The sequence below is a fragment of the Lactuca sativa genome, chromosome 2 (genome assembly GCF_002870075.4).
Source record: "Lactuca sativa cultivar Salinas chromosome 2, Lsat_Salinas_v11, whole genome shotgun sequence".
Classification (NCBI taxonomy): domain Eukaryota; kingdom Viridiplantae; phylum Streptophyta; class Magnoliopsida; order Asterales; family Asteraceae; genus Lactuca; species Lactuca sativa.
Window position 1 is genome coordinate 223,132,720 of NC_056624.2, and position 24,179 is coordinate 223,156,898.

Below are 24,179 nucleotides of genomic sequence, written 5' to 3' on the forward strand. Positions count from 1 at the left end.
TTGAAAAGATATAGAACGAAAAGGATTTAAATGGTAGCAGACGGGGAGACAGATAGATAGAGAGAGAGAGAGGGTGGGCCCTTCTTTTAATTTTAATTAGAAAAATTGAAAAAATGGTCCGTATGGTTGTCAACAATATATTGTTTTGGTCCAAAAACGTTTGGTGGTGCATCAATGGTCCAATTTTGGATACCATGTGTGGTTTTGGTTGCTATCAACTTGAAAAGATGATTATACCCTTTATATTTGTTTTTTTTTTTTAATTTTTTATATTTATATTAATATTCTTAATTTGACTAAAAATAGAACCAATAATTAATTAAAAGCAGAAGAATGCGCACCCCCTTTCTATTCATCTTCTCTTTTTAACACACACACACACACTCTTTCTATTTCTCTCTCTTCCCCCTCTCTCTCTCAAGAACACCACAACTCCATTTACATCTGTCATCACTGTTCGCCACCACCATCTGCCGCCAACCACCTCCATCTCCTATATCTCTCTCTTCACCTGCCACTACTCAATTTTGCTTTTTTTTTTTCTATCTCTTTTCAAAAGAAACACACATAAACAACAACCTCAAGAACACATACTCACCCTCTCAAAGACACAAACTCACCCAAAAATTAAACTTAGAAATCATTGATGAAAAAATTCCCTAGCAACATAAATACACAAACCAAAATATAAGTGCATAAATCTGAAATTAAAATTGAAACCCAAATGAAACCTACACAAAAATTTGCATCTTTTTTTCTTTGATTCACGTTTCAAAGAGAAAGATGTGAAGGATATGATAATGATAAACAAGCAGCGACGACGTTGATGAACAAGCATGGTCGGGGTAGCGATGAACAAATAGGGGCGACGGTGCATGAGGGTCTCATGGCGGTGGATGGGGGAAATACGAGGGTGGGGGTCTGTGGAAGAAGGGGTCGATTCAGAAGAGGAGTATAAGAAGGATGATAGATCACCATCGAATAACAACTGCTCTTTCTCTTGGAAACCTGCAACTCAAGAAAAAAAAATGGAAGAATAGGGGACCGGTTTTTGATCTTGACCAACATTGTTCCTAGTCTTTATTTCTTTTAATTGACAGTTGCATTGAAATTAAGGAGAATAAGGAGCATAATCAAGGGGCATGGGATGCTTTGTATGTGTATGTGTGTGTTTTGAGTGTATATTTATGTGTGTGTGGGTTTTTTCTTAGTCTTGGAAGAGGAATAGATAAATGATGTGGAAGTAGGAAGTGGGGTAGGGTGTGATTTAGGAGGGGGTGGGTGGGAGGGTGGGTTTTCTTTTTTGGTATTTTTAAAATTAAAGTAAAATTAAATTAAAAAAAGAATAAGTTAAATGCACATTTGTCATTTCAAGTAAGGTATGGATCAAAACCACAGAAATGACAACCATAGGGATCAAAACCACACAAGGTATCTTAAATTTGACCACTATTACACCACCAAACTTTATTTTGGACCAAATCACAATTTTGACAACAACAAGGACCATTTTTTCAATTTTGTCTTTTAATAAATTAAAAGAATCAAGATAAATATAAAAAATAAAAAACAAATATAAGAGATATAATAGTCTTTTTAAGTTGATAGAGACCAAAATCGCACAAGAGATCTAAAATTGAACCAATGATACACCATCAAATTTTTTTGGACCAAAACCACATATTTTTGACAACCTTAGGGACCATTTTTGTAATTTTCTATATTTTATAGACAAAATTGCAAAAATGGTCCCTGTGGTATACATTTTTTTGGGGTTTTAGTCCAAACCCCAACTTTTTTGGATTAGTGGTCCTTTTAAGCTAGTTTTGTTGTGTTTTTGGTCCCTCTGAATAGTAAAATGGTTGTAATACCCTGGTATATTATTTTTCAAATTTTCATTCATTTCTTTTTAAATCTAATATTAATTTATTTATTTTAATAATTAAAAAAAATAAGAAGAGGCCCACATTCTGTCTGTCTGTCTGTCTCTCCCTCTCTCAGTGTTTCACTTGCAAAACCCACATACATAAAAAACATTAGTCATCTTCATCAGGCTTTTCCTAACTCATAACACACACATACTAATGACCATACGCATGTTTCGATTCTAAAACTTAATAAGGTAGCTTGTTTCGATTCATTCATTTGCAAAAATTGAATGTTTTTTTTTTCATTTCAAAAAGGATATTTGAAGGTAGCCTTGAAGGGTCAATTTTGAGTATTTGGTGACGAGGCTTCATTAAAGCATCTCATGATACCGAAATGCAGATAGCAATTACCAATACACCCCGCTAATCTTCACTGTTTAAGTTCATAACATTTTCTCCCTCTTTCAGCTTCACCTTTTTCGGAATCTAAATGGGGTTTTCTTCGATGTGAATAGAGAAAGATGTGATAATAAATATAGAGACCAATTTAAAAGAGAATAAACAATGAGAAAGGTTTGGTAACGTAGATTCGATGTGATACATATGTGAAGCCAACAACAGGAAATCCAGCGAAAGCCACCCTCATCCTCACAGAATGACACCATCATCTTCACACACCGATAGCCTCCATTATCATCCTTCAACTTCATATAGAACATGGGCACCTCCGATAACCTGAACTAAAAAACGACGCATTTTTTTTGTGATCGTGCGTGCAGGTGAGAAGCAAGAAGAAAGAAGATGGGTGGGGTAATTGGATGTGTGTTGAGAGAAGATGGGTGGGGTAATTGTGTCGTTAGTCTCCGTGGATGTCGACCCATTGCCTCTCAACTCGATTCGCTTTCCATTAAACCTCAATCAACCATACATCTACTCTGATTCAATCTCCTTGCTTTTAAACAACACTTTTGCTTATCCTACAAGGTTTTAGAGGAAGCATGAAAAGCATGAAGCAAGGTGTTGTCAGGAAGAATGCTGCATAAATCCTGCCCACTAACTGTTCGACCAAATGCCATGTAATAAAGTTTCAACTTTCTGAACAGAGTATGCTACATAGTGAATGAGTGTTTTAGTCGTCTCCACCATAATAGCTGGAGATGTTGAGCTTCAAGCTGCAAATGCACTGGTTGTACCAAAATTGTGAGCAACATTTATAGTTCTATACATCATGTTATGATAAGAACAATGGGGTATTGAATATTAATGCTTGTTTTTTAGAGAGAGAGAGAGAGATAATGTGGGCCCTTTCTTATTTTTAATTATTAAAATAAATAAATTAGTATTAGATTTAAAAAGAAATGAAAGAAAAATGGAAAATAAATACCCTAAGGGTATTACAGTCATTTCACTATTCAGAGGGACCAAAAATGCAACGAAACTAGCTCAAAAGGACCACTAATCCAAAAAAGTCGAGGTTTGGACTAAAACCCCAAAAAATGCATACTATAGGGGCCATTTTTGCTATTTTTCTATTTTATATTACATAATCTATTTATTAAATAATAAATATACAAAATAGATTTAAATATAAAAATGTGTATTATAAAAAGTAATTTTCAAAATTTTCAAAATGATACCAATACCATAGATTAAAAAACATTATTGTTACATACTATGTAATTTTTTTGGAATGACAACTTGTTTCAACGAAAGTCCCTTCATATATTTCAACAAAGGCCCTGAGATCGAATCATCTAATAGGGAAGACACAACAACATAGGGATTCTAGGGAAAAATTCCCCACATGAGGAACTATTAAGATGGTTTGGCAGAGATCAAACTCCCCACCTCAGACCTCACATGGTTATAAAACCCGGTGCCTCGTCCTAGCTAGATTTGATGTCATTAACACATATTATGTAATTATTTATTTATTTATTATATTATTAATATCAAACAATGTTATTTTAAAAAATATACTTTGTAATTGTTTATTTATTTATTATATTATTATGTAACATCTTGTTTCAAAAAAGATTCTTATTTTGGAATCGTGGATATAAATGGATCGAGTAAAGAATTTGGGCTTCAAGGGAATATGGTTTAGACCCTATTATATGTTGATAGTATTGGTGATCTAAGCTCTTGGGTTTTGTTTTGGAGCCAAAGGGTAAAATGGGAATTTGTTAGGCTTCTTGCATGGATTATGGTTTTTAGTTCGACATATGTTAAGCCAAAATTAACTATATAGAAGCGTGAGGCTCGTCAATACCTTTATGTGGATGTTAAGATCGCCGAAAACGAAGTTGAAACAAAGAAGTTATGGATGTTTGAAGTTGAGGTGGATTTGGGTGAAAAGTCGTGGCGACAGTTTGGGGATCAAAGCCCACGGCGTGGCAATCAGTCAGCCCCAAGCCCATGATTTTATTTAGGGTTTTCAACATATTTAAGCTTAATGTTTCGTATTTTTGAGCATTTTACCAACTTCCATCATCTCTAGAACCCCTTGGGAGAAACCCTAGCCTCCACCTTCAAGATTTGAATTTCTTCTCTCTCTCTTCCCTCCTCTTTTGGATGTTTTTATGTTATTTTTATGGAGCTTAAAGATCAAGAATGTTTTTTTGGTTGCAAGGAATGATACTTCAAGTTTGGATCCATCAAAGGCACTATATTTCTGGACCATTGTGAGTATAAAGTTCCACTCTTGCTATCTAGTTCATTAGATCTTGTCATTTGGAGTTTTTGGCACTTTTGGTCCATTTTATGGGTGATCTTGGAATCGAGTGGACCCCACATTATTTGATCAGTTTGGAATGTTTCTTGGACCTTATGGACTAGGAGATTTATGATCTTTTGTCTTCCCTTTTAGCCATGCAAGTTATCCTGGTCCTTTAGGCCATTTTGGTGTATTAAAGTTTAGATCTTGAATGATTGTGACATTATAATGGATAATATTGGAAACTTTGTCGCTCTAGATATATTTTTGATTCAGATCTGAAAGTGGGAGACTTGGACTTAATGGATTAAGTTGAGAAAGATACATTTTTGGATCCCTTTGAGACTTAGGGGGTGTTTGGCTTATCTTTTGAGAGGCCAAAAGTCCTTTTAGTAAAAGATAAAAGGTAAAAGATGTTTGGTAAAAGCACTTTTAAAAGCTACTTTTAGATTTTGAATATAAGGAAAATGAACTTTTTGGAAAGGTCAGGAAAACCTGACTTTTTGCAACTTTTCCTAAAAGGACTTTTAACCTCTCAAAAGATAAGCCAAACACCCCCTTAAAGTATAGATCTTGGTGGTTTGGACATTCTAGATGGATAAAGTTAGACATTTATCTATTAAGACCTTAGAAAGAATCAAATCTGAGTTTTGTAGCTCTTGAAATCGGAAGAAAATGAATTAAGCTCGTTTGGGCTGTTCAGACCAGTCCCCACGACGTGGCCGTTGGCTGCCACGGCGTGGCGATCAGGGAATCAATGATTGTTTTGGCATTTTGGTGGTTGCCGAGGCCAACAAAATAAATAACCTTATATCTTGTACACTAAAATAGTGTATAGTCGTAAAGGGGTCGAATCTGCATAGATTGGTTCAATTTTATAACTTTATGAAAATCTCTTTGTAAAAATACTTGTAATTGACAATAAGAGTAAAAAAAGGGGGTTTTGGTCTTTTGAAATACTTGAAATAAACTCGAATTAAACTAAGATTTAAATAGACAATTTCAACAAAAACAAGGGTTTGATGTAAAATCAATAAGAGAAAGATGGTTGACTTAAAGTTTCCTCACTTGAACATTTAATGAACATACCATTAGAATCCACTGGTGCAATACTTGTTTTAAATCTTTAATTTGGCTATAGTAATCCAAGAAGCTTGAGATCACCTAGACTTTCCTTAGTTGTTAAAATGGTTAGAGAAGCTCATAACAATTTCCTTAGTCAAAGTCACAATTTCCATTAAGCATGTAATTAGTGAAAGTCAACTAGCATTAAGAACCAAAAAGTTACCAAATCCAAGAGGAGTCAAATGCTTCCACTTCCATGTTGGAGAAAATGTTTTTATGATTGTGTAAAGTAAAAGAGAAGTGATTCATACACAATTTTTTTTTCCGTGCACAACATTTTATGTTTAATGGAGTTGTACAATACAACATTTTAAAGCATAAATTGTTGTGTATGAAGAAATTTTGTTGTGTACAAATCAGTTCCCAAAGTAAAACCAACACAAGAATCTCTTGTTGCTTGCTAATTTGAGGATCCTTTACTTAATCAAGAAATTAACCAACTAATCATTACAAATACATTTAAACTCATGAATAAAAACATACAAGTAGTAAAAAGATGTTAAAACACAAAACATTCTCATAAAGATTCAAGAACAAGTTCATGGAGTCTTCAACATTCAACAAACATTCAAAGTGATATCACCAAAGTCAACCAAGTTTAGTCTAGCCTAACATGGCTAAACTCAAGAAAACAAAGTAAGGATAGATTGTACCAAACATTTAGCAAGAATCAAGAGCAAAAAGATGAAATTATTGAGTTGTTCTATGTCTTCAGAATGCTCCCAAACTCCATAGAAATCACCAACTTTCGGATGTGAAAAAAGTCTCAACAGAATTCCACCAAACTTCCTCACATAGAAGCCAAAAGTAAAATCACGAAATTGGCCTTTCAGTAACTCATGCGGGCCACATGGTATTCTTACACAGGCCACATGAACTGATGGAGAATGGGCCATTTCCATTTGTTGGGCCTGCACTACTTTAGTCCACTGTCCTAGTTCGAGTCCAATCAATTTCTAGCCCATTTTTCTTCAAGTTCAATTCATTTTAAGACCAAATTGGATTCTCCAAATGATCCATAGCTCACGTAATCGCCAAAAAATAATCACCGCATGCTCGAAAATTCTTCTATTTTTTGCAAATTTAAAGTTCGTTTCCTCCAAGCCTTCAAATAATCAAAACGCTCGAAGTTTAGTGAGTTCCAAAAGATACCACATACCATTCATACAGGAATCACATACTGGGCCCTCGCCCTCCTTCGGGCCTCGCCTGGTCTCGAGTCCCACTCGACCTCGGGCCTTGCCTGACATCAAGCCCCGCTCGGATTACATTATTCTCAGGTCTCACCCACTATACACATACAATATATCACGTAATCATGCTAACACATAAAATGATCATAAACACTAGCATATGTTCCAGTCATCGGGCCTTGCCTACCATCGATCCCCGCCCGGTACACACATAACCATATAACCATATAATCATATAAGTATATAACCATACTAGCACATGTAATAATCACAAAGACTATAGCATATCATTCAGTCATCGAGCCTTGCCTGACATCGGGCCTCGCCCGGTAAGCGTAAAGCACGTACTGATAACTAACATACGATATCCTCATCAGGCCCCGCCAGGCATCGGGCCTTGCCCGGTAAGCATACTATCATATAACACATGCAAGAGTCTAACATGCATCTAGAATCCAAACATATAAACCATGGACCGACATTAGTGCCTTTGACCTGCTAAATCCAGTGAGGAGACTCACCTCGCACTGCTGAATCACACAGACGATCCCTGGCTACTGGTTGATAGATTCCCCGAACTGTCAAAATCAAAACAACACCCAATTATCTATTGGGTTCCAAACCATAACCATAAATCCATACCCAGGGTAAAAAGACCATTTTACCCCTACCAAGCTTGGTCCAAGACCAAGGCCCAAACTCACAACTTGAAATACCCAAAAGCCAAATAACCAACCAATGCCCAATTATGGCCTAATTTTCCAAATTGGGCCCAAACTCCTTACATGGGCCTTACCCTAAAGCCCAACCAAAAATCCTAATCCAAGACATTGATACTCAGATGGCCCATTAAGAACTCAAACACCCAAGCCCAAACACAAAGCCCAAAAGGCCAAAACCATCTTGACTGAGTACGATGGGCGTACCCATTTGTACGCTAAGCGTACTCACTGATTGTCTTATACGCTGCGCATACAGACTTGTATACCCAATAAGCCAAATCCTTCCTTTAAGCTCTTAATGCATAGATCCAGAAGTCCAAACCACATAACCGAGTCCCAAAATGAGTCTAGAGCCATAAAGTCACTAACTTTGGTGACTTTGCATGCCCTCAATAAGACCCAACCACGAAATATAGCATTCTACTACCATGGAAATGACCCAACTCATGCATGGATGGATTTAAACCCTAAAGGTGCCAACTTTATGGACCTTGAACCTCAGAAACACCAAGAGGGGAAACTCAAAGCTCTTGGAGTGGCATCTAGCCACTAAACCACATCCATGGGGCCAAAAAGGAACCAAAACTCATAAATGATAGATCTGAGACATCAATGATCAAGTTCATAGCTTTATACCTCAATTGAGCTGGAAATAAAGCACATAATCTAGATCCATAAGCTCATCCTTGATTCACGACCTTACATCAAACTCCATCTTCTTGGAAATGACCCATAAACAACAAAATGCACATCATGAGCTCAAGATTACAACTATAGAGGCTTAAAGATGATTTCTATGGTTTTGAGAACTTGGAGGCTGGTAAGGAGGCCAACTATAAAGACTTAATGTGTTTATATAGGGTACAACATCAAGATCTAGGTTTTTCATTAAGGTGCACGTACACCCTGCGTACACCTTTGTACGCCTCGCGTACGTGCCCGAAGGCGCGATCCTGCCTCGCATCAATATGCCCCGCGTACATTGCTTTACGCCCCGTGTAAATGCTTTAGAACTAGTACGCCGTGCGTACACATATGTATGCCCCACGTACTGCTTAACCTTGAACCCTAATATACTCCGAAGGCCATAACTTCTTCGTTATAATTTCGATTCCGACGTTCCTTATATCCATAAAAAGGTAACGAGAAGCTCTACACTTCCATAAAATCGTACATGCCTTACCAAATCCCGAACGAATATCCATTTTCCACAGAAGCCTGCGCTGACAAATAACCGAAATACCCTTTGACTCCAAAACACAAACCGAATACCTGAATCATCCAAATTACATTATCCAACCCCAAATGAGTCCAAAACTCAATTCTTCAAGGGTCCCAAGCCTGCAAATACCCAATCCTTGATTACTACTCCAAAATAGGAAACGATTCGAAACAGGGTGTTACAATGCAAGATTTGATTTTTATTAATCCTAAAGATTGTTAGAATTAAATTATGCGAAGATTGGTCATCTAAAACATGCACATAGATTAAGTTCATAACTTTATTAACCTAACACTATATTTTGATCCAACACTGGTCACGATTATTATACAATAAAAAAAACAACTATGATTCAAAAAAAACTTAATTGGATTGGTCTTTTAATCACATAGACTCAACAATAAGTAATAAAGCAACGATCTTTTAACACATATGAATCTTCAATCAAACTTGACACGATAAATTAAAAAGGAATAAACAATCAAAATAGCAAGTTCATCCATAATATCATGATTAATCTATTTCAAACACAAAGGAAAATGTTTTAACACCTAAATTTAGAAAGTAAAAACAGTAGAAAATCAATTGGAGTATTAATCATGATCAGAAAAGCAAACAAAATGATTCCCGTCATGAATCTGGTCTCGAATCATTCAAATCTTCGCTCCATATTAGTTTAACGACCATCTGACTGTTTTCTAGACTCTCAAACTCCCAGCTCTGAGGTGTATTTCCCATAAATCAAAGTGGAATATAAGATCTCTTTTTAGGGTTAATTTTCGGCTTAATTTATAGGTTACAACGACACCATGACGTGGTAATTCCTTTGCCATAGTGTAGTATCGGGTTTCCGTTTTGGACATGAAAATGTAAGCCAACACAGGGAAAAATGCAATCTTTGCAGATTTTTAACAGGGCGCAACGCGTCTTTCAACTTTGTTCCTGATTTTGCCGTTTTTCGTCCGTTCAACTTCGTTTCCTTCCTTTTCCATTGCAACTCCAGTTTTAACTGCAATTACACATTTCAAAACATATTAAGTATAATATATTTTAAAATATAATTTTTTAGATGAAATTTATTAAGATAATAGCTTAAAATACATAGTTAAATAAAGTAATATATATATATATATATATATATATATATATATATATATATATATATATATATATATATATATATAAGTTTGACGGAAAATTTTGATAGCAATATGTAACATACTAAAATATATACCGTTCATAAACACAACAAAATCAAACCACAGGGACGATTCGAGTGCAAAAAAAAAGTTAGGGACCAAACGTGCAATTTTGACCAAACCACAGAGACGATTTCAATAATTTACTCTATACAAATTTCAATAGACATACCATAACACGCAAATGAGTGGTGCTCATATGTTACAACACATGTCATCTAAGGATAACAAAATTTCGCTCCAGCTCACCTTAACACGCAATAACACATACAGGAGTGATGTTCACATGTTATAACACATATCACCTAAGAATAAGATATGGTGCACACCTTAACACACCATAACACACAAATAAGTGATGTTCACATGTTAGAACAGATGTCACCTATAGATAACGTATGATGTTTTTCTAGTACACCTCTTAGCATGACAATTTTTTGGGATAATGAGATGATAGTCTTACTTAACATGTGCCCACAATTAAACTATGAAAAGTTAAATATCATCACATCTTTTGTTTCTATTTATTTTCATGTTCACGTAAAATCATTACATATGGAATCTATTAATTTTTTTCTTAACTTTTCTTGACATATTTTTATACTAATGAGTCTGAAAATAAAAGAAAGAAAAAATTTAGAGTGATATTTGATTTCTTGTAAATTATATGTATTGAGATTTTATTTCTCAGTGATCATTTAAATCGATGATAAAGAATTATAGATATTAAATAGATAAAATAATAATGTAAAATTACAAATCGATGATGAGATCCCTCAAGTCAGAAAACACTAATGTGCACCTAACTAATGTGCCCACATTCATTTAATTTTAATATTCATAGTATCTATATATTTAGAAGTAATAATGGTTTCTTGTACAACACAAATAACAAAAAGATCACATAATTATACTATTTTCTTAAGATTTTTTAATCATCCAAATTCTAGTAATGATAATTTCTTTTATTGTTTTGGGAAATGGAGATGGCAACTTTCTAATGCAAACTACTTTTGATTCATGAATACAAATACTAAGGAGGTGTTTATTGCTTAATCTCATCGTAATAAGCAAATTTAAGTGTTTGAATAGGAGTCTTTAAAAATCAACTTACTGCGGTAGAAATAAGCTGATTTTAATAAGTAAAGAGGAGAATGTTTATCGCTTATTGTTTATTGATCAATTTACTCATATAAATTGTTTTGTTTGTCAAACACTTCAAATGCTTATTACTTATTACTTATTCCCAATGCAATATGCTAATCCAAACACATTTAAAAAAAATATTTATTCCCACCTCAATAAACCAATAAACAATAAACTAATAAGCTAAAAAACTATTTATCCAAACACTCTACTTCTGAAATATGTTTAGAGAAATTATATACTTTTAAGTCTTCATAAACAATTACAAACTCCTAAGTCCTAATCTTGCAAATTTGGTTACCTTTTCAAACTTTTTTTTTTTTTTTTTTTTTTTTTTTTTTTTTTTGAAATTGAAGTATAACTACTGCTAGAACTCTAGGACTATATATAAGTTAAGTAGGTTAATTAGTGGTGTCCTTAATAACTACGTCATTTTGGAGAATACATATTTCAATATATTCATGAAACCAAAATCTAATATATATATATATATATATATATATATATATATATATATATATATATATATATATATATATATATATATATATATATATATATATATATATATATTTTGGTGATGAGTTTTTTTTGTGGGATATGAGTATTAGATTTTTGAGATAAAAAAATTATATAATGAAAGTAAATCAAAATTCTTGAATTTTTTAAAATATTATTTCCGTCATTGTTTTTATTAAAAATTAAAAATAAAAAATAAAAAATAAAATACATATTTTTTATATATATGAAATATTATAACAAAATTTTAAGTGTAATAATCTAGTAGAATATATAGAATATTCTAACAGTTATAATAGATTATTAGTATATATTCTAACTATTTTAATAGAACATTAGGATATTATAAAAATAATATTTTAATATTTATAGTTAATATGTAGTTGAATATTAGAATATAATCTAAAAATTCTTAATTTTTTTTCACATGATGTAAAGATTGTTTTTTCATTGGTCACAAAATGGTCTCATTTGAACTCTCTCTCTCTCTCTCTCTCTCTCTCTCTCTCTCTCTCTATATATATATATATATATATATATATATATATATATATATATATATATATATATAGGTTCATTTGAGACGGCCTAATTTTGTGAGATCGTGAGACGCATTTTTTTTATTTTTTTAGTTAATTCAAGTTCCGAAAATAATATTTAAAAAAAGAATTTTTGGATTTTTCCATTTATTTTGCATTTTAAAATTATTTTTTTTGAATATGTACAGTGTAATATTCTATTAGAATATTTCACGTATTTTTAAAAAAAATGGGTTTTTTTATTTATTTTTTATTTAATTCAAGTTCCGAAAATAATATTTTAAATTTTTTTTTTAAAGTTTTTTCCATTTATTTTGCATTTAAATTTTTTTAAAAATATGTCAGTGTAATATTGTATTAAAATATTTCACGTATTTTTTAAAAAAAAAACGGGATTTTTTTTAGTTAACTCAAGCTCCGAAAATAATATTTAAATATTTTTTTTTGGATTTTTCCATTTATTTTGCATTTTAAAATTATTTTTAGATTTGGTCTCACGGTTTCACAAAATTAGAATGGTCTTAAATGAATCTGAACAATATATATATATATATATATATATATATATATATATATATATATATATATATATATATATATATATATATATATATATATATATATATATAATATTCTGAAATGTGGCATATATATCATATGTCCGGATTTAGAGTAAGAAAAAAAGAAAAAAGTTGATGGAATAAAGATTTAGCATTTACCGACAAACCAGCAATGACAAGTCTAAGATATAAATTGATTCAATGGTATAAATGGGCATTTAATTAATATGAAGAATGAACATAAATATGTATCCATCATCGCTAAGCCCTAAGAGGATATGAATCTGAATCTATAGTTGTTGGAAATGGATTTACTGGAATATGAAATGACCTAGTCTGTGATTGGAGAAGAAATATTATTTGGAATAAAATTTAAATCTGAAGAAAATCTTTAGGTGCAGTAGGCAATGGATACCGATATGGATGAATATATTTATTCTCATTTGATATTTTAGAGAGAGAAAGCTATAAATTCTAGAGAGAGAGAGAGAGAAAGAATAATAAGAATAGGATTTTTGTGGGGGACTGCATCGAATCGAGAGCAACCAAAAGAAGATCACGAAATATCTGTGAGTGACCCTGCATCTGATTTCCTCCTCTGTAATTCTTCTATTTCTCTCTCTATATATACACGTATATACATATATTATATATGTATGCATATCCATCGGTGCTCTTGCTAATATATATATCACGCTGCATCACTCATTCATTTTGAATCTGATCATCTTAGAAATCAAGTACTTTAATGGCGTGTAATTATGAAGAAGACGTGCCTCATGTTCTAGCTGTTGATGATAATCTGATCGATCGTAAACTCGTTGAAAAATTGCTCAAAAGTTCTTCCTGCAGAGGTAATTAAATCACAAACATTATTTCATTTTTTTCTCATATATACTTCACTTAATCATACAATTAGCTTACATACATTTGCTTTTTCTTGATTGCATGTTTGAATCATTGGTAGCAGTTACTACGGCAGAAAATGGGATGAGAGCATTGGAATATTTAGGTTTAAAAGAGCATCATCAACAAAACAATGTGAGTCTCATACATTATATGCATGATATCCATTTTTCCCAGTTATCATTTTCAATAATATCATTGTTCCTTATTGTTTGCTTCATTTCCATTTTTAGTGTGAAAACATGAAAGTTTAGTTTTATTTTTTCTTAGATGAACTAAAGTTGTGTGCTTGATTTTAATGAATTGTAACCCTACGGACTAACACTGTAACGATTGAAATCTACAGGGTTCAAAAGTAAATATGATAATTACAGATTATTGCATGCCGGGAATGACGGGGTATGAGCTTCTTCAGAAAATCAAGGTGATTCTTCATAATTATTGTTATTGATTTTTTGGAATATATTTCGTTTGTCCAAACATAATCAATGATCAACAATTACCATATGTATAGAAGGGTGAATATCGTTTATTGTGTCCCTACCAACAAGGCTTATGACCAATATAATATGGCAACTAGATCACATTTATCATATGTATCTTAGAAAAAGTATTCATAATTTCTATAAAATCATTCTTGTAAGTTGTAATTTGTTATTAAAAACATAATGATAATATTTTCTAATCGTTTTTGGCAATACACGTTTTGTTTATTCACATTTCTTGATAAAATTATTTGCAATTAATTGCAACCAGGAATCATCAGTATTGAAGGAAGTTCCTGTAATCATCATGTCATCCGAGAATATTCCGACACGAATCAATGAGTAAGTTCCCTGTCTTTGTTAACCTCACATTATTTCTTTGTTCTTTTAAAGACTAATTAATACCGTATTTAAATGTACAAATTTGAACAAATTAGATGCTTGGAAATGGGGGCACATATGTTCATGTTGAAGCCTTTGAAGTTATCCGACGTGAAGAAGTTAAGACATCAATTAACAAATGTGGAAGTTGAAAAACGTTGATAAGAGCCACTTACGTTGATTAATGCTAGCGATTTTTGGTTTTTGTCTGTTTGGGTTTTCTGTCTTCTTCTAAATGCATCATGAAGAATAGTAGGGTTAGTTAATTTGGGATATTTAGTATGATTACAATTGTTGAACTCGGTTGTTGTATTTTGTAGCATGTTAATTAAATTTGTTTGTTTCGACACAATTAGCCCTCTCACTTCTAAAAGAACCGTCCATGACAACTACTATTTCTTGTTAAAAATGCAACACCGTCTACTAAATGTCTAACTATATTTAGCTACAACTAATGTCTAACTATAAACATGCAACCTCACACTAATGCATGATACACTAATGCTGCCTTAATAGTTAGAGACTCGATGATGATAGATATGTATGTGTTGAATCATAAAGGTGCGGGACTTTGGCTCTAATACCATATAAGATATATGTGGAGCCCAAACCGTCTCTCCAAAAGAGCCTCTTTATGGAGAGAAGGGAGACTCCAACATATATAACACTTAGGTAGCGTTTGATATATGGACTAGAATGAACAAGACTGGACTGCACTGAACAAGACAGGACTGGACTGAAGAGGACTGTATTGGATTGAACATTATAAATTATCTGTGAGGCATTTGGTAGCACAAAGATAGAACATAACCTGAAGTTAAAATGACCAAATTACCCTTAAAGGTAACATATCTATGTAATATATATATATATATATATATATATATATATATATATATATATATATATATATATATATATACACACACACACACACATAGAGAGAGAGAGAGAGAAATGTTCCGTTGAGATTTAAAAAAAGTAGAGATCTTGAGAGTCAACTTCAGCCACATATTTCATATCTGTCGCTCTAACCCTCCGGCGTATCGGTGTGACAGACCTGTTATAATTATAAATGATTATATAGCGTCGCATGTTCTTTTCTCCTCCGCCGCCATCGCCACCACCACTACCACCGCCTTTGACACCAACCGACTCCACCACTGCCACCTCCGTCACTTATATCACCGCCATTTCTGCCACTACCACATCCTCTACCACCAACTGTCATAAGTATATATAATTACTCAATCTGTGAATATATATATATATATATATATATATATATATATATATATATATATATATATATATATATATATATATATATATATATATATATATGTCAAGCTATACTTACAAACACAAAAAACAAATGGGTAATCGATAAATTTGAAGAAAAAAAACACATTTGACGAAAATTATAGGTTCTATGTGGATATGATTTAAAATTATATATATATATATATATATATATATATATATATATATATATATATATACACACACAGAATAGGTGTGAAACCCGTGTATTATACGGGTTTAAAAAAAAGTTTAATATAAAATTAAAAGCATTACATATTTTTTAAAATAATATGTTTATATAAATACAAATAGTATAATAAATAAAGTAAGTAATTTAATATATAATGTAAGATATTTGAAAGATTGTATATCATTTATTATGTAATTTAATAAAATTATCTACTCACATATATAAATCTCATTAAAATATGGATTTTAAATTCAAGAAAATGACAAGTGGAAAAAAATAATTCAAAAACTTTTAAAAAAGACATGTGACAAAATCAATGAGAACATGACATTTGGCAAAATTGATTTTCATTTATTAGGTTATATATATATATATATATATATATATATATATATATATATATATATATATATATATATATATATATATATATATATATATACTAGACGAATTCCCGCGCGTTGCGCAGTGAAGATTAAAAATATATTGTTAAAATATTGAAAAATATATGTTTAAAATGGTTATGTTATTGATATTAAATTTGAGATAATATTTTTACACACACACATAATGTCTATTATTTTAAACAATAATATTCATTGACATCAACCCACATTTATCATTAATAGAATTAAATATAATTATCTATTTATTATTATTTTTAACAATTATTATTATTGATTAATTATATTTTTACTTATGCGATCATTTTCTAATTTCAATAATGATGTTCATTTAAAATACAATTTATCTATAGCTAAATTTAATTTATAATTTGATGTTATTACCATTTAAAATTTGTATCCATTAGTTTTAAATCACTTATTATTAATAATAAGTTAACAAAGACTTTTAAGAAACACTTAATATTATTATTAAAATATGAAACATACACTAAATAGTAAAGTGATAAGATAGACAATTTGCATTTCAAAATAGACTTACATGGATAATATGACATATCCATGTAATTTGATTTTTTTTATTTATAATTATTGTTTATTAATTTTAAAATAACTTGTTATTATTAATAAGTGAAAGAAACTTTTAAAAAACACTTATTGTTATAATTAAAATGTTAAACATAATTAAAAAATAAAGTGATAAGATAGACAATTTGCATTTAAAAAAAATGCTTACATGGATAATATGACATATCCATGATTTTTAATTAATTATTGTTTTGAAACAACATGAACATACACACATGTATATAATAGTTAATTAAATATTATATATATATATATATGTATATATATATATATATATATATATATATATATATATATATATATATATATATATATATATATATATCATCTTCCATAAGATATGATCGATAACATGAATCTAATCTAATTTACATTAAAATTTCAACCACAACATACAATGATATTCTTAAAAGAATACTTAAATCAAGAAAATACAAAAAAGAATTCGTATATAACTAACTTACAAATTAAAAACTTCAACATAATAACCTGGCTCGAAAAATTGTTCAAAGCCTCAAACCAAGACAAAAAAACTTTAAACTTGTTTTCTTTGTGAATTTTTATGTGATTTGTATTTGTGTGTCTACTAAAAAATATTGATCTCTTTATAGTAGAGTATCCATTAATTGTTTATTAAATTTATTATATAAGTTATAAAACCTTTGAATTGTTAATCATTATTAAAAGACTTTTAAGTGGTATTCATTAAAATAGGAGGTTTCAAATGCATGAGGTTGAAGGAAAAATGTTAACTTTATAAGTATATATATATATATATATATATATATATATATATATATATATATAAAGAGAAAGTAAATAGGTAATTGATGAAGTTACTTAATTCTCTTAATAGTGATGACGAAAAAGGGTGTTAGGCCTAGAAAGATCCAAAACCAAAACCATAAGTAAAATAAAATCTTTGTATTTAGTCGTTTTATAGTGTGGAAATTACTTAGCCATCTAGATTAATACTTCATTTTCAGTTATTCTGTTTCTCCCAAACTACATAGTCCCTTTGACCACTGTATTCTTATCATGATCTCGTCTTCCGCCTCCCCGACTCCTATTTTTTCCATTTTGTCATATGCACTTGCTATGACTTTATATGTTCCACTCCTAACTTTTACTTTTGCCTTTTATCTACCAAACTCATACTTTTTCAATATGTTTAGTGTTTCAACCTTACCTAACACGACATATTTCAAGGTATATCCCTAACACGAAATCTTAAACGGACCCAACACAAAAATAAACGGGTTGACAAGAAAAGACACACTAATTAAATGGGTCGGGTTATGGTCAAACAGTTTCAACCCGTTTGCTGTTTTGACAAAACAGGAACCCGCACGACATGACACAGTTTCCATGTCTACCTACAAATCTTCTAAGAGTATTTAATAGATAAATTAGCTTAGTAACACATGAGAGGTTTTAGATAACATAATGAATATATTAAAATTTGTAATTCATTTTATTGTATTTGTGTATGCTAACTATGATCGTATTTACATAAGAGAACTTGTTGGCAAGGACAGAGCTTTGTTAGGGCGAGGGGGGCTATTGTTGGTACATGCCCTTGAAAACACACACTGATAGCTTATTTTATTTTCTTATTTTTTTTATTAGTTTATTTTAGATTTTTAGCTCTTTTTATTAGTATTGCATTGTATATTCTATATTTTCTTTATCATGGATCGTATCTGGGACTTTTTATTTTGCATGAGGAATTTTGCAGGGTTTTGGAGCTCGTTGCGGTTGCGGTTTGACTAGAGACGGGCTTAGTGGGAACTCGGGGCATTGTTGGGCTTGGCGGATCCATAAAAGGAGATTTGGGCCTTAAGAGTTACAGACTTGGATATTTTGGACTTGTGAAGATGGGTTATAAACTTTTATTTTGGGCTTGGAGTATCCATTTTTGTAGCTAAATGATGATTGGTTGGTTTAAATCATATGGATATGGAGGGGACCAAAGGAATCATTGGTAGTGGAAGGGTGGAGTGGAGGAATGGGGAGCCAATAGCATTACACCAACACTCGCGCGGGTACCCACACAACTGCCCAGTTTGGGCATTTTGGTCATTTGGCACACCATAACCTTAGGGGATCAGATTTAGCAGCCATACTCTCGATTTTACACCATTGGAGAGCTGAAGTGTCACACCCCAAAACCAAGAACGGCGGAAACGTTCTGGGACGGAGGACGTCATGTACAGTATCACAACAATGAAAAGTAGTAAACAAGCAACAACATCATCCATTGCATTAATAATATAATTTTAATACAAGTGTGTTCTGTCAACATATAATAGACACTAAAGAATAAATCAAAATGAAAGATGCGTCTTGAACGAGCACCATCTTCCCTGAACCTTGCATCGGTACTTGTCTATGGTTGACCTGAGGATACAAGTTATTTTGAAAGAGAGTATCAGCTTTAAAGCTGGTGAGATCATAAGTATTTTAGTGTCTTAATTTGTATGTAAGTATTTGTATGTATATGAACTGTAAGTATTGAGAATGTATATGAACTGTAAGTATAAAAATGTTTTGTAAAACAACTGTAAACGTTTAAAAACCCTAGAAATCCCTATGATTCCTACTATTATATAAGGGTGTCTTCTACCAAGACCTAACTGCTCTGAATGTAGCCTTCTACCAAGACCTAACTGCTCTGAATGTAGCCTTCTACCAAGACCTAACTGCTCTGCATGTTCGTTTCTTGTAAAAGTGTGTAATTTTCTCAAGTGTAATTATCATTAACAAAATATATTTTTTACATTTAATGTTTAAGTGAAAAGATCACTAAATATATGTAAAGGGCAAATTAATGTAGTACTGTAGTGTTGTATTATAGGAACTACTGTTGTACTAACTACCTTAAACCGGATTTATATTAAGGCATCATGTGATTAATTGTACCATACTATCTACTGGGTAACAACGACAAATGTAGGTCGTAAAAAGGTATGACGTTTGGCACCCGCAGACCTGCAGGTCCGGCTGTAGCTAGCAGCAAGGTGTAGGATAGTCAATCCAGTATAGATCTATACGCAAACTCATGCTCTCCCTCCAAGAGACTCTGGCTACAACTCGGGCCATGACATTTAAGGCATGCTTTGATACAGTGGATCACAATTATGTCAACGTATTCATGTATATGTAATGTACTGAAATGTTCTACGTGTGCTAGCTGTAACGTGTGTTCTCTCTCTATCTAGCAAGAATGGTAATGTACTGTAATGTTCTAGCTGTAATGTATGATCTCTCTATCTAGTAAGAATAGTAATGTACTGTAATGTTCTAGCAGTAATGTATGATCTCTCTATCTAGTAAGAACAGTAATGTATTGTAATGTTCTAGTTGTAATGTATGATCTCTCTATCTAGTAAGAATAGTAATGTACTGTAATGTTCTAGCTGTATTGTATGTTCTCTCTATCTAGCAAGTATTGACTCATGAATGAACTGACTCATTGAATGATATCGCGTTCTAGTAATAGTTCTAGTATCTTCCTAAACTACCTATATGGTAGCTTACTAGTAATCTAATTGGTACGTATGGACATGGATGTATACCCTTGCTACCCAAGGGCATTGGATGAACTGGAAGGACATTTATGACTATATATGTACCTATGATATATAACTAATATTTAAACAACCTTCGGACGGATACCCGATATCCCACCAGACCACATCTCAAGCGCGAAAAGGAAATAGGGTGGATAGCCTTCCTAAGTCTTTTAAACATTTCTGATATAACTATACATATAGAGGCATGCAATTTATAATATAAAAGCATAAAATAAGTTTTATAAAACCTTAGATCATAATTATTATCTAAGAAAATATCGAATTGATGTCAATCTATAAAACAGGTTGGAAGCATGGGTTTGATAAAACAGATTAAGTATAAAGAAACATTTGAAGGAAACTGTTTGGTAAAACGGCTAATGAGTAGCCAATCATTTGAATGTTGCTTATTAATCACATATGATTGATATAATAAGTAGCATGATTCTACTTGTATCCCCCCCCCTCCTAAAACATTTAAAAACAATTAAAACATTGAATAAGGGGTATGAACTCACCTGTTGCGAGTGGATCGGAAGGAAGTGTCGGATAAGTGCTTGGTGTCAAGTGAAGACTTAGACACGCACAAAGATACTAATTACATATGAGGGCATATGTATATAAACAATTAGTCTTTAAACAACTAATAAACAAAGTTAAGACACTCTAGGACATGCTAAAAACCTTATACAAGTGTTATAAGTCTCAAGGGTTGCATCTAAGTGTTGTAGGAAAAGGCTAGTGTGTTTAGGGTTCAAGGGTAAACTCCCTTGGAGTTTACGGTTTTCATGACCATTACCCAAGGAGTTTATGGCAGTAAACTCAAGGTTTTACGGTCGTAAACTCTACACTTTATGACCATTTGCTGTTTTGAAGACTACTAAGCCATTCCAAGCATTCCTACTTCATGATTAAGCCTTAGGAAGTGTTATGTGGCATCAAAACACTCCTAAATGGAGTTTACGGTCTAAGGATCATTTCTCCATGAGTTTACTACCTTAAACTCATGAGTTTACTACCTTAAACTCCTAAGTCTGGTATTTGGCGGTTTTCAAGTCCTTAGCTCAAACATGGCACTAGTCTAGGTTAGATTCTAGGCATAAGGAACAACCATGGGACATTTATGGGCCATTTACACACTTTTTGGGGTGTTTACGGTTTTGGGACATCCCCAAACCGTAAAAACATATAAATGGGTGTTTTCTTGGTCTTTTAGGTGATATACACATCAAGGATGGATCTATACAAGTTCCTAAGACATTGTGAAGCATCTAGACACCCTAAAGCACCCCTAGGCACTATATTTGATGTTTACGGTTTTGGGAGCCTCCCAAAACCGTGAACACCTTGTTCTTGGTGTTCTTGGGACTTTTCCTTGGTATAAACATGTATAGCTAGCTTTAAATGACTCTAGGATAGAAGTACTTACATTGTGGAAGCTTGAAATGAACTTTAAGTTCAAGAACACTAGTGTGTGTTCTTGGTGTTCTTGGTGTTTTTGGAAAACTAGTCAAAACACAAAAATGGATGGATTAAAGGATGTACAATCACTAGATTAAGTGATATACTAACTTGAAAGGGCTAGAAACACTTACTAGATTGAAGATTTTGAATAAAAACTTGGATGATACTTGAGAGGATATTTTGGAGTTTACTCTTTTGGTAAATGGGGAGTAAACACAAGTGACTAGTTTTTGGGGAGTAAACTCATGGATAAGCATGAGTTTATGGATTTTTGGGATGATTTTTCGACCCAAACATAATAGTTTGGCCGGGAACTTTTAAGATGCGAGGTGTTTGCGGTTTTTAAAAATCAAAACCCGAGACGTCACTTTCTTTCACCCGTTCGTTTAAAAATAATATTAAAATAATCAAACAAACTTTAAATTTCTTAAAAATAAGAAATGATGACATTAACTTATGCTACGAAGTGGTTGACTTTTAGGGTTTGACCGAAAGAAAATTTCGAGTTGTCACATGAAGAAGGCGATTTTGAAGCTCAAGACTCATTTCTTTTCATCTTTCCAAGTTATTGGTAGTTTCTTTATACAATTAGACTTTTGTGATTGTTGTTCTATTGCCATGAGTGGCTAAACTCTCTATTTTGGTTAACTTTGGCTAAAACCCTTGAATGTTTGTGGGTTTTTGAAGGATTCATGTTTGATTATCAATTATCTCATGTTTATGATTCTAGTTCATATTTCTTATGCTTATTTGATACTTTGATCATAATTTTGGTACTTGAATGAGCAATTGTTGGTTTATTTATTTGGTTTTGCATTGAATCATTGAATTTACTTAGAACAAGAACTTTATGATGGTAGAAGTTATCTCTAGTTTATGAATCATAGCTCCTTTATGGATGTGTAAGCATTGACATCCTCTAGAAATTGGGGATTCCTTCATTCTTAAGGCTAATTAACTTCTTGGGTTCAATTGCTTCAATTGGATCTTTGATTTTGATTAAGAAGGTATGTTGTGGGCTTCCCCAACCTCCATACTACCTATTAGGAATCTTGGCATATCATGTTTTATGATTGTTATAACCAATTTGGGATGAATGATAAGCTTTGTATTGAATCCTATGATAAACACACAAATGTTCATTGTGTTGAATTGCCTTGGTTAACCAATTGTTCCCAACATTTGAGCATCTCACCATCTTGCTTAATTGCAAGCTTTTTAGTTATTCAAGTCTTTTAGTTTTCAAGCAATCACAACACCCCCTAGTTTAATTGTAGTTAGTTAGTTTATTTGCACTAGTTCTAATAGACTGCATTAGTAGTTGAATGCAACCACTTCCCCGAAGATCGATAACCCTTTTTACCATTATATTACGTTTTATTTGCAACTAAAGGGTGTAATTTGCTTGGTGGACTTGACATCCCACCACATACACACTAGTTACGTAAATATGTATGTGAAAGTAAACTTGCAAAAATGGAACTTGATTACAAAACTTCTACATCTTCTTATATGTTAAACAAAAACAAAGTACATCTATTTATACTAAATAAAGAGTTGAATAATAGCTATCATCTAGCCCACGATATTATGCTAAAATGTAGCCACTCACTTTTATCTTCCATAAAACCCGGTCAAAGATAAATACCAAATCTTTTGTTGCATGTTTGCATGTTTGGATTACAACAAATCCGATTAATGCAACAACTAGGGGTGAGCAAACTCAAACTAAGAAATCGAGAAACCGATTAAAACCGACGAAACCGAAATAAAAAAAAAAAAAAAAGCAAAACCGAAGCAAAACTGACGGTTAGGGTTTACATTTTTTTTAAAACCGAAAAATCAGGTTCGGTTTCGATTTTTACCCAGAAACCGACCTATCCAACCCGAGAAACCAACCCATACCTAAAACCGACAAACCGACCTATATATATATATATATATATATATATATATATATATATATATATATATATATATATATATATATATATATATATATAAAGAAAAGAAAATATAACAACCCTAACCTAAATCACTAAATCGAAATCGGGGTCACTGTTTCTCACTTC

General features: G+C 32.0%; 1 protein-coding gene across 2 annotated transcripts; it reads left to right on the forward strand.

Moving 5' to 3' along the window:
* The first annotated feature begins 13,227 nt into the window (after positions 1-13,227).
* Positions 13,228-14,933, forward strand: LOC111884011 (two-component response regulator ARR17). 2 transcript variants are annotated; one of them, XM_042899894.2, is made up of 6 exons: positions 13,228-13,378; positions 13,543-13,663; positions 13,780-13,850; positions 14,062-14,139; positions 14,472-14,542; positions 14,638-14,933. In XM_042899894.2, exons 2-6 carry the CDS (start codon positions 13,558-13,560, stop codon positions 14,741-14,743), a joined length of 432 nt encoding a protein of 143 aa, XP_042755828.1. In that variant the 5' UTR covers positions 13,228-13,378; positions 13,543-13,557; the 3' UTR covers positions 14,744-14,933. The 2 variants fall into 2 exon arrangements, with proteins under 2 accessions (XP_042755828.1, XP_023736109.1); XM_023880341.3 differs by lacking the exon at positions 13,228-13,378 and having other exon boundaries at positions 13,424-13,663.
* The last annotated feature ends 9,246 nt before the right edge of the window (positions 14,934-24,179 follow it).

Excerpts from the sequence above, each read along its gene's own strand:
- LOC111884011 (XM_042899894.2), top strand. The coding sequence starts at position 13,558 with ATGGCGTGTAATTATGAAGAAGACGTGCCTCATGTTCTAGCTGTTGAT. Across the intron at positions 14,140-14,471 it reads AGCTTCTTCAGAAAATCAAG|GAATCATCAGTATTGAAGGA; the intron begins GTGATTCTTCAT and ends AATTGCAACCAG. Across the intron at positions 14,543-14,637 it reads ATTCCGACACGAATCAATGA|ATGCTTGGAAATGGGGGCAC; the intron begins GTAAGTTCCCTG and ends TGAACAAATTAG.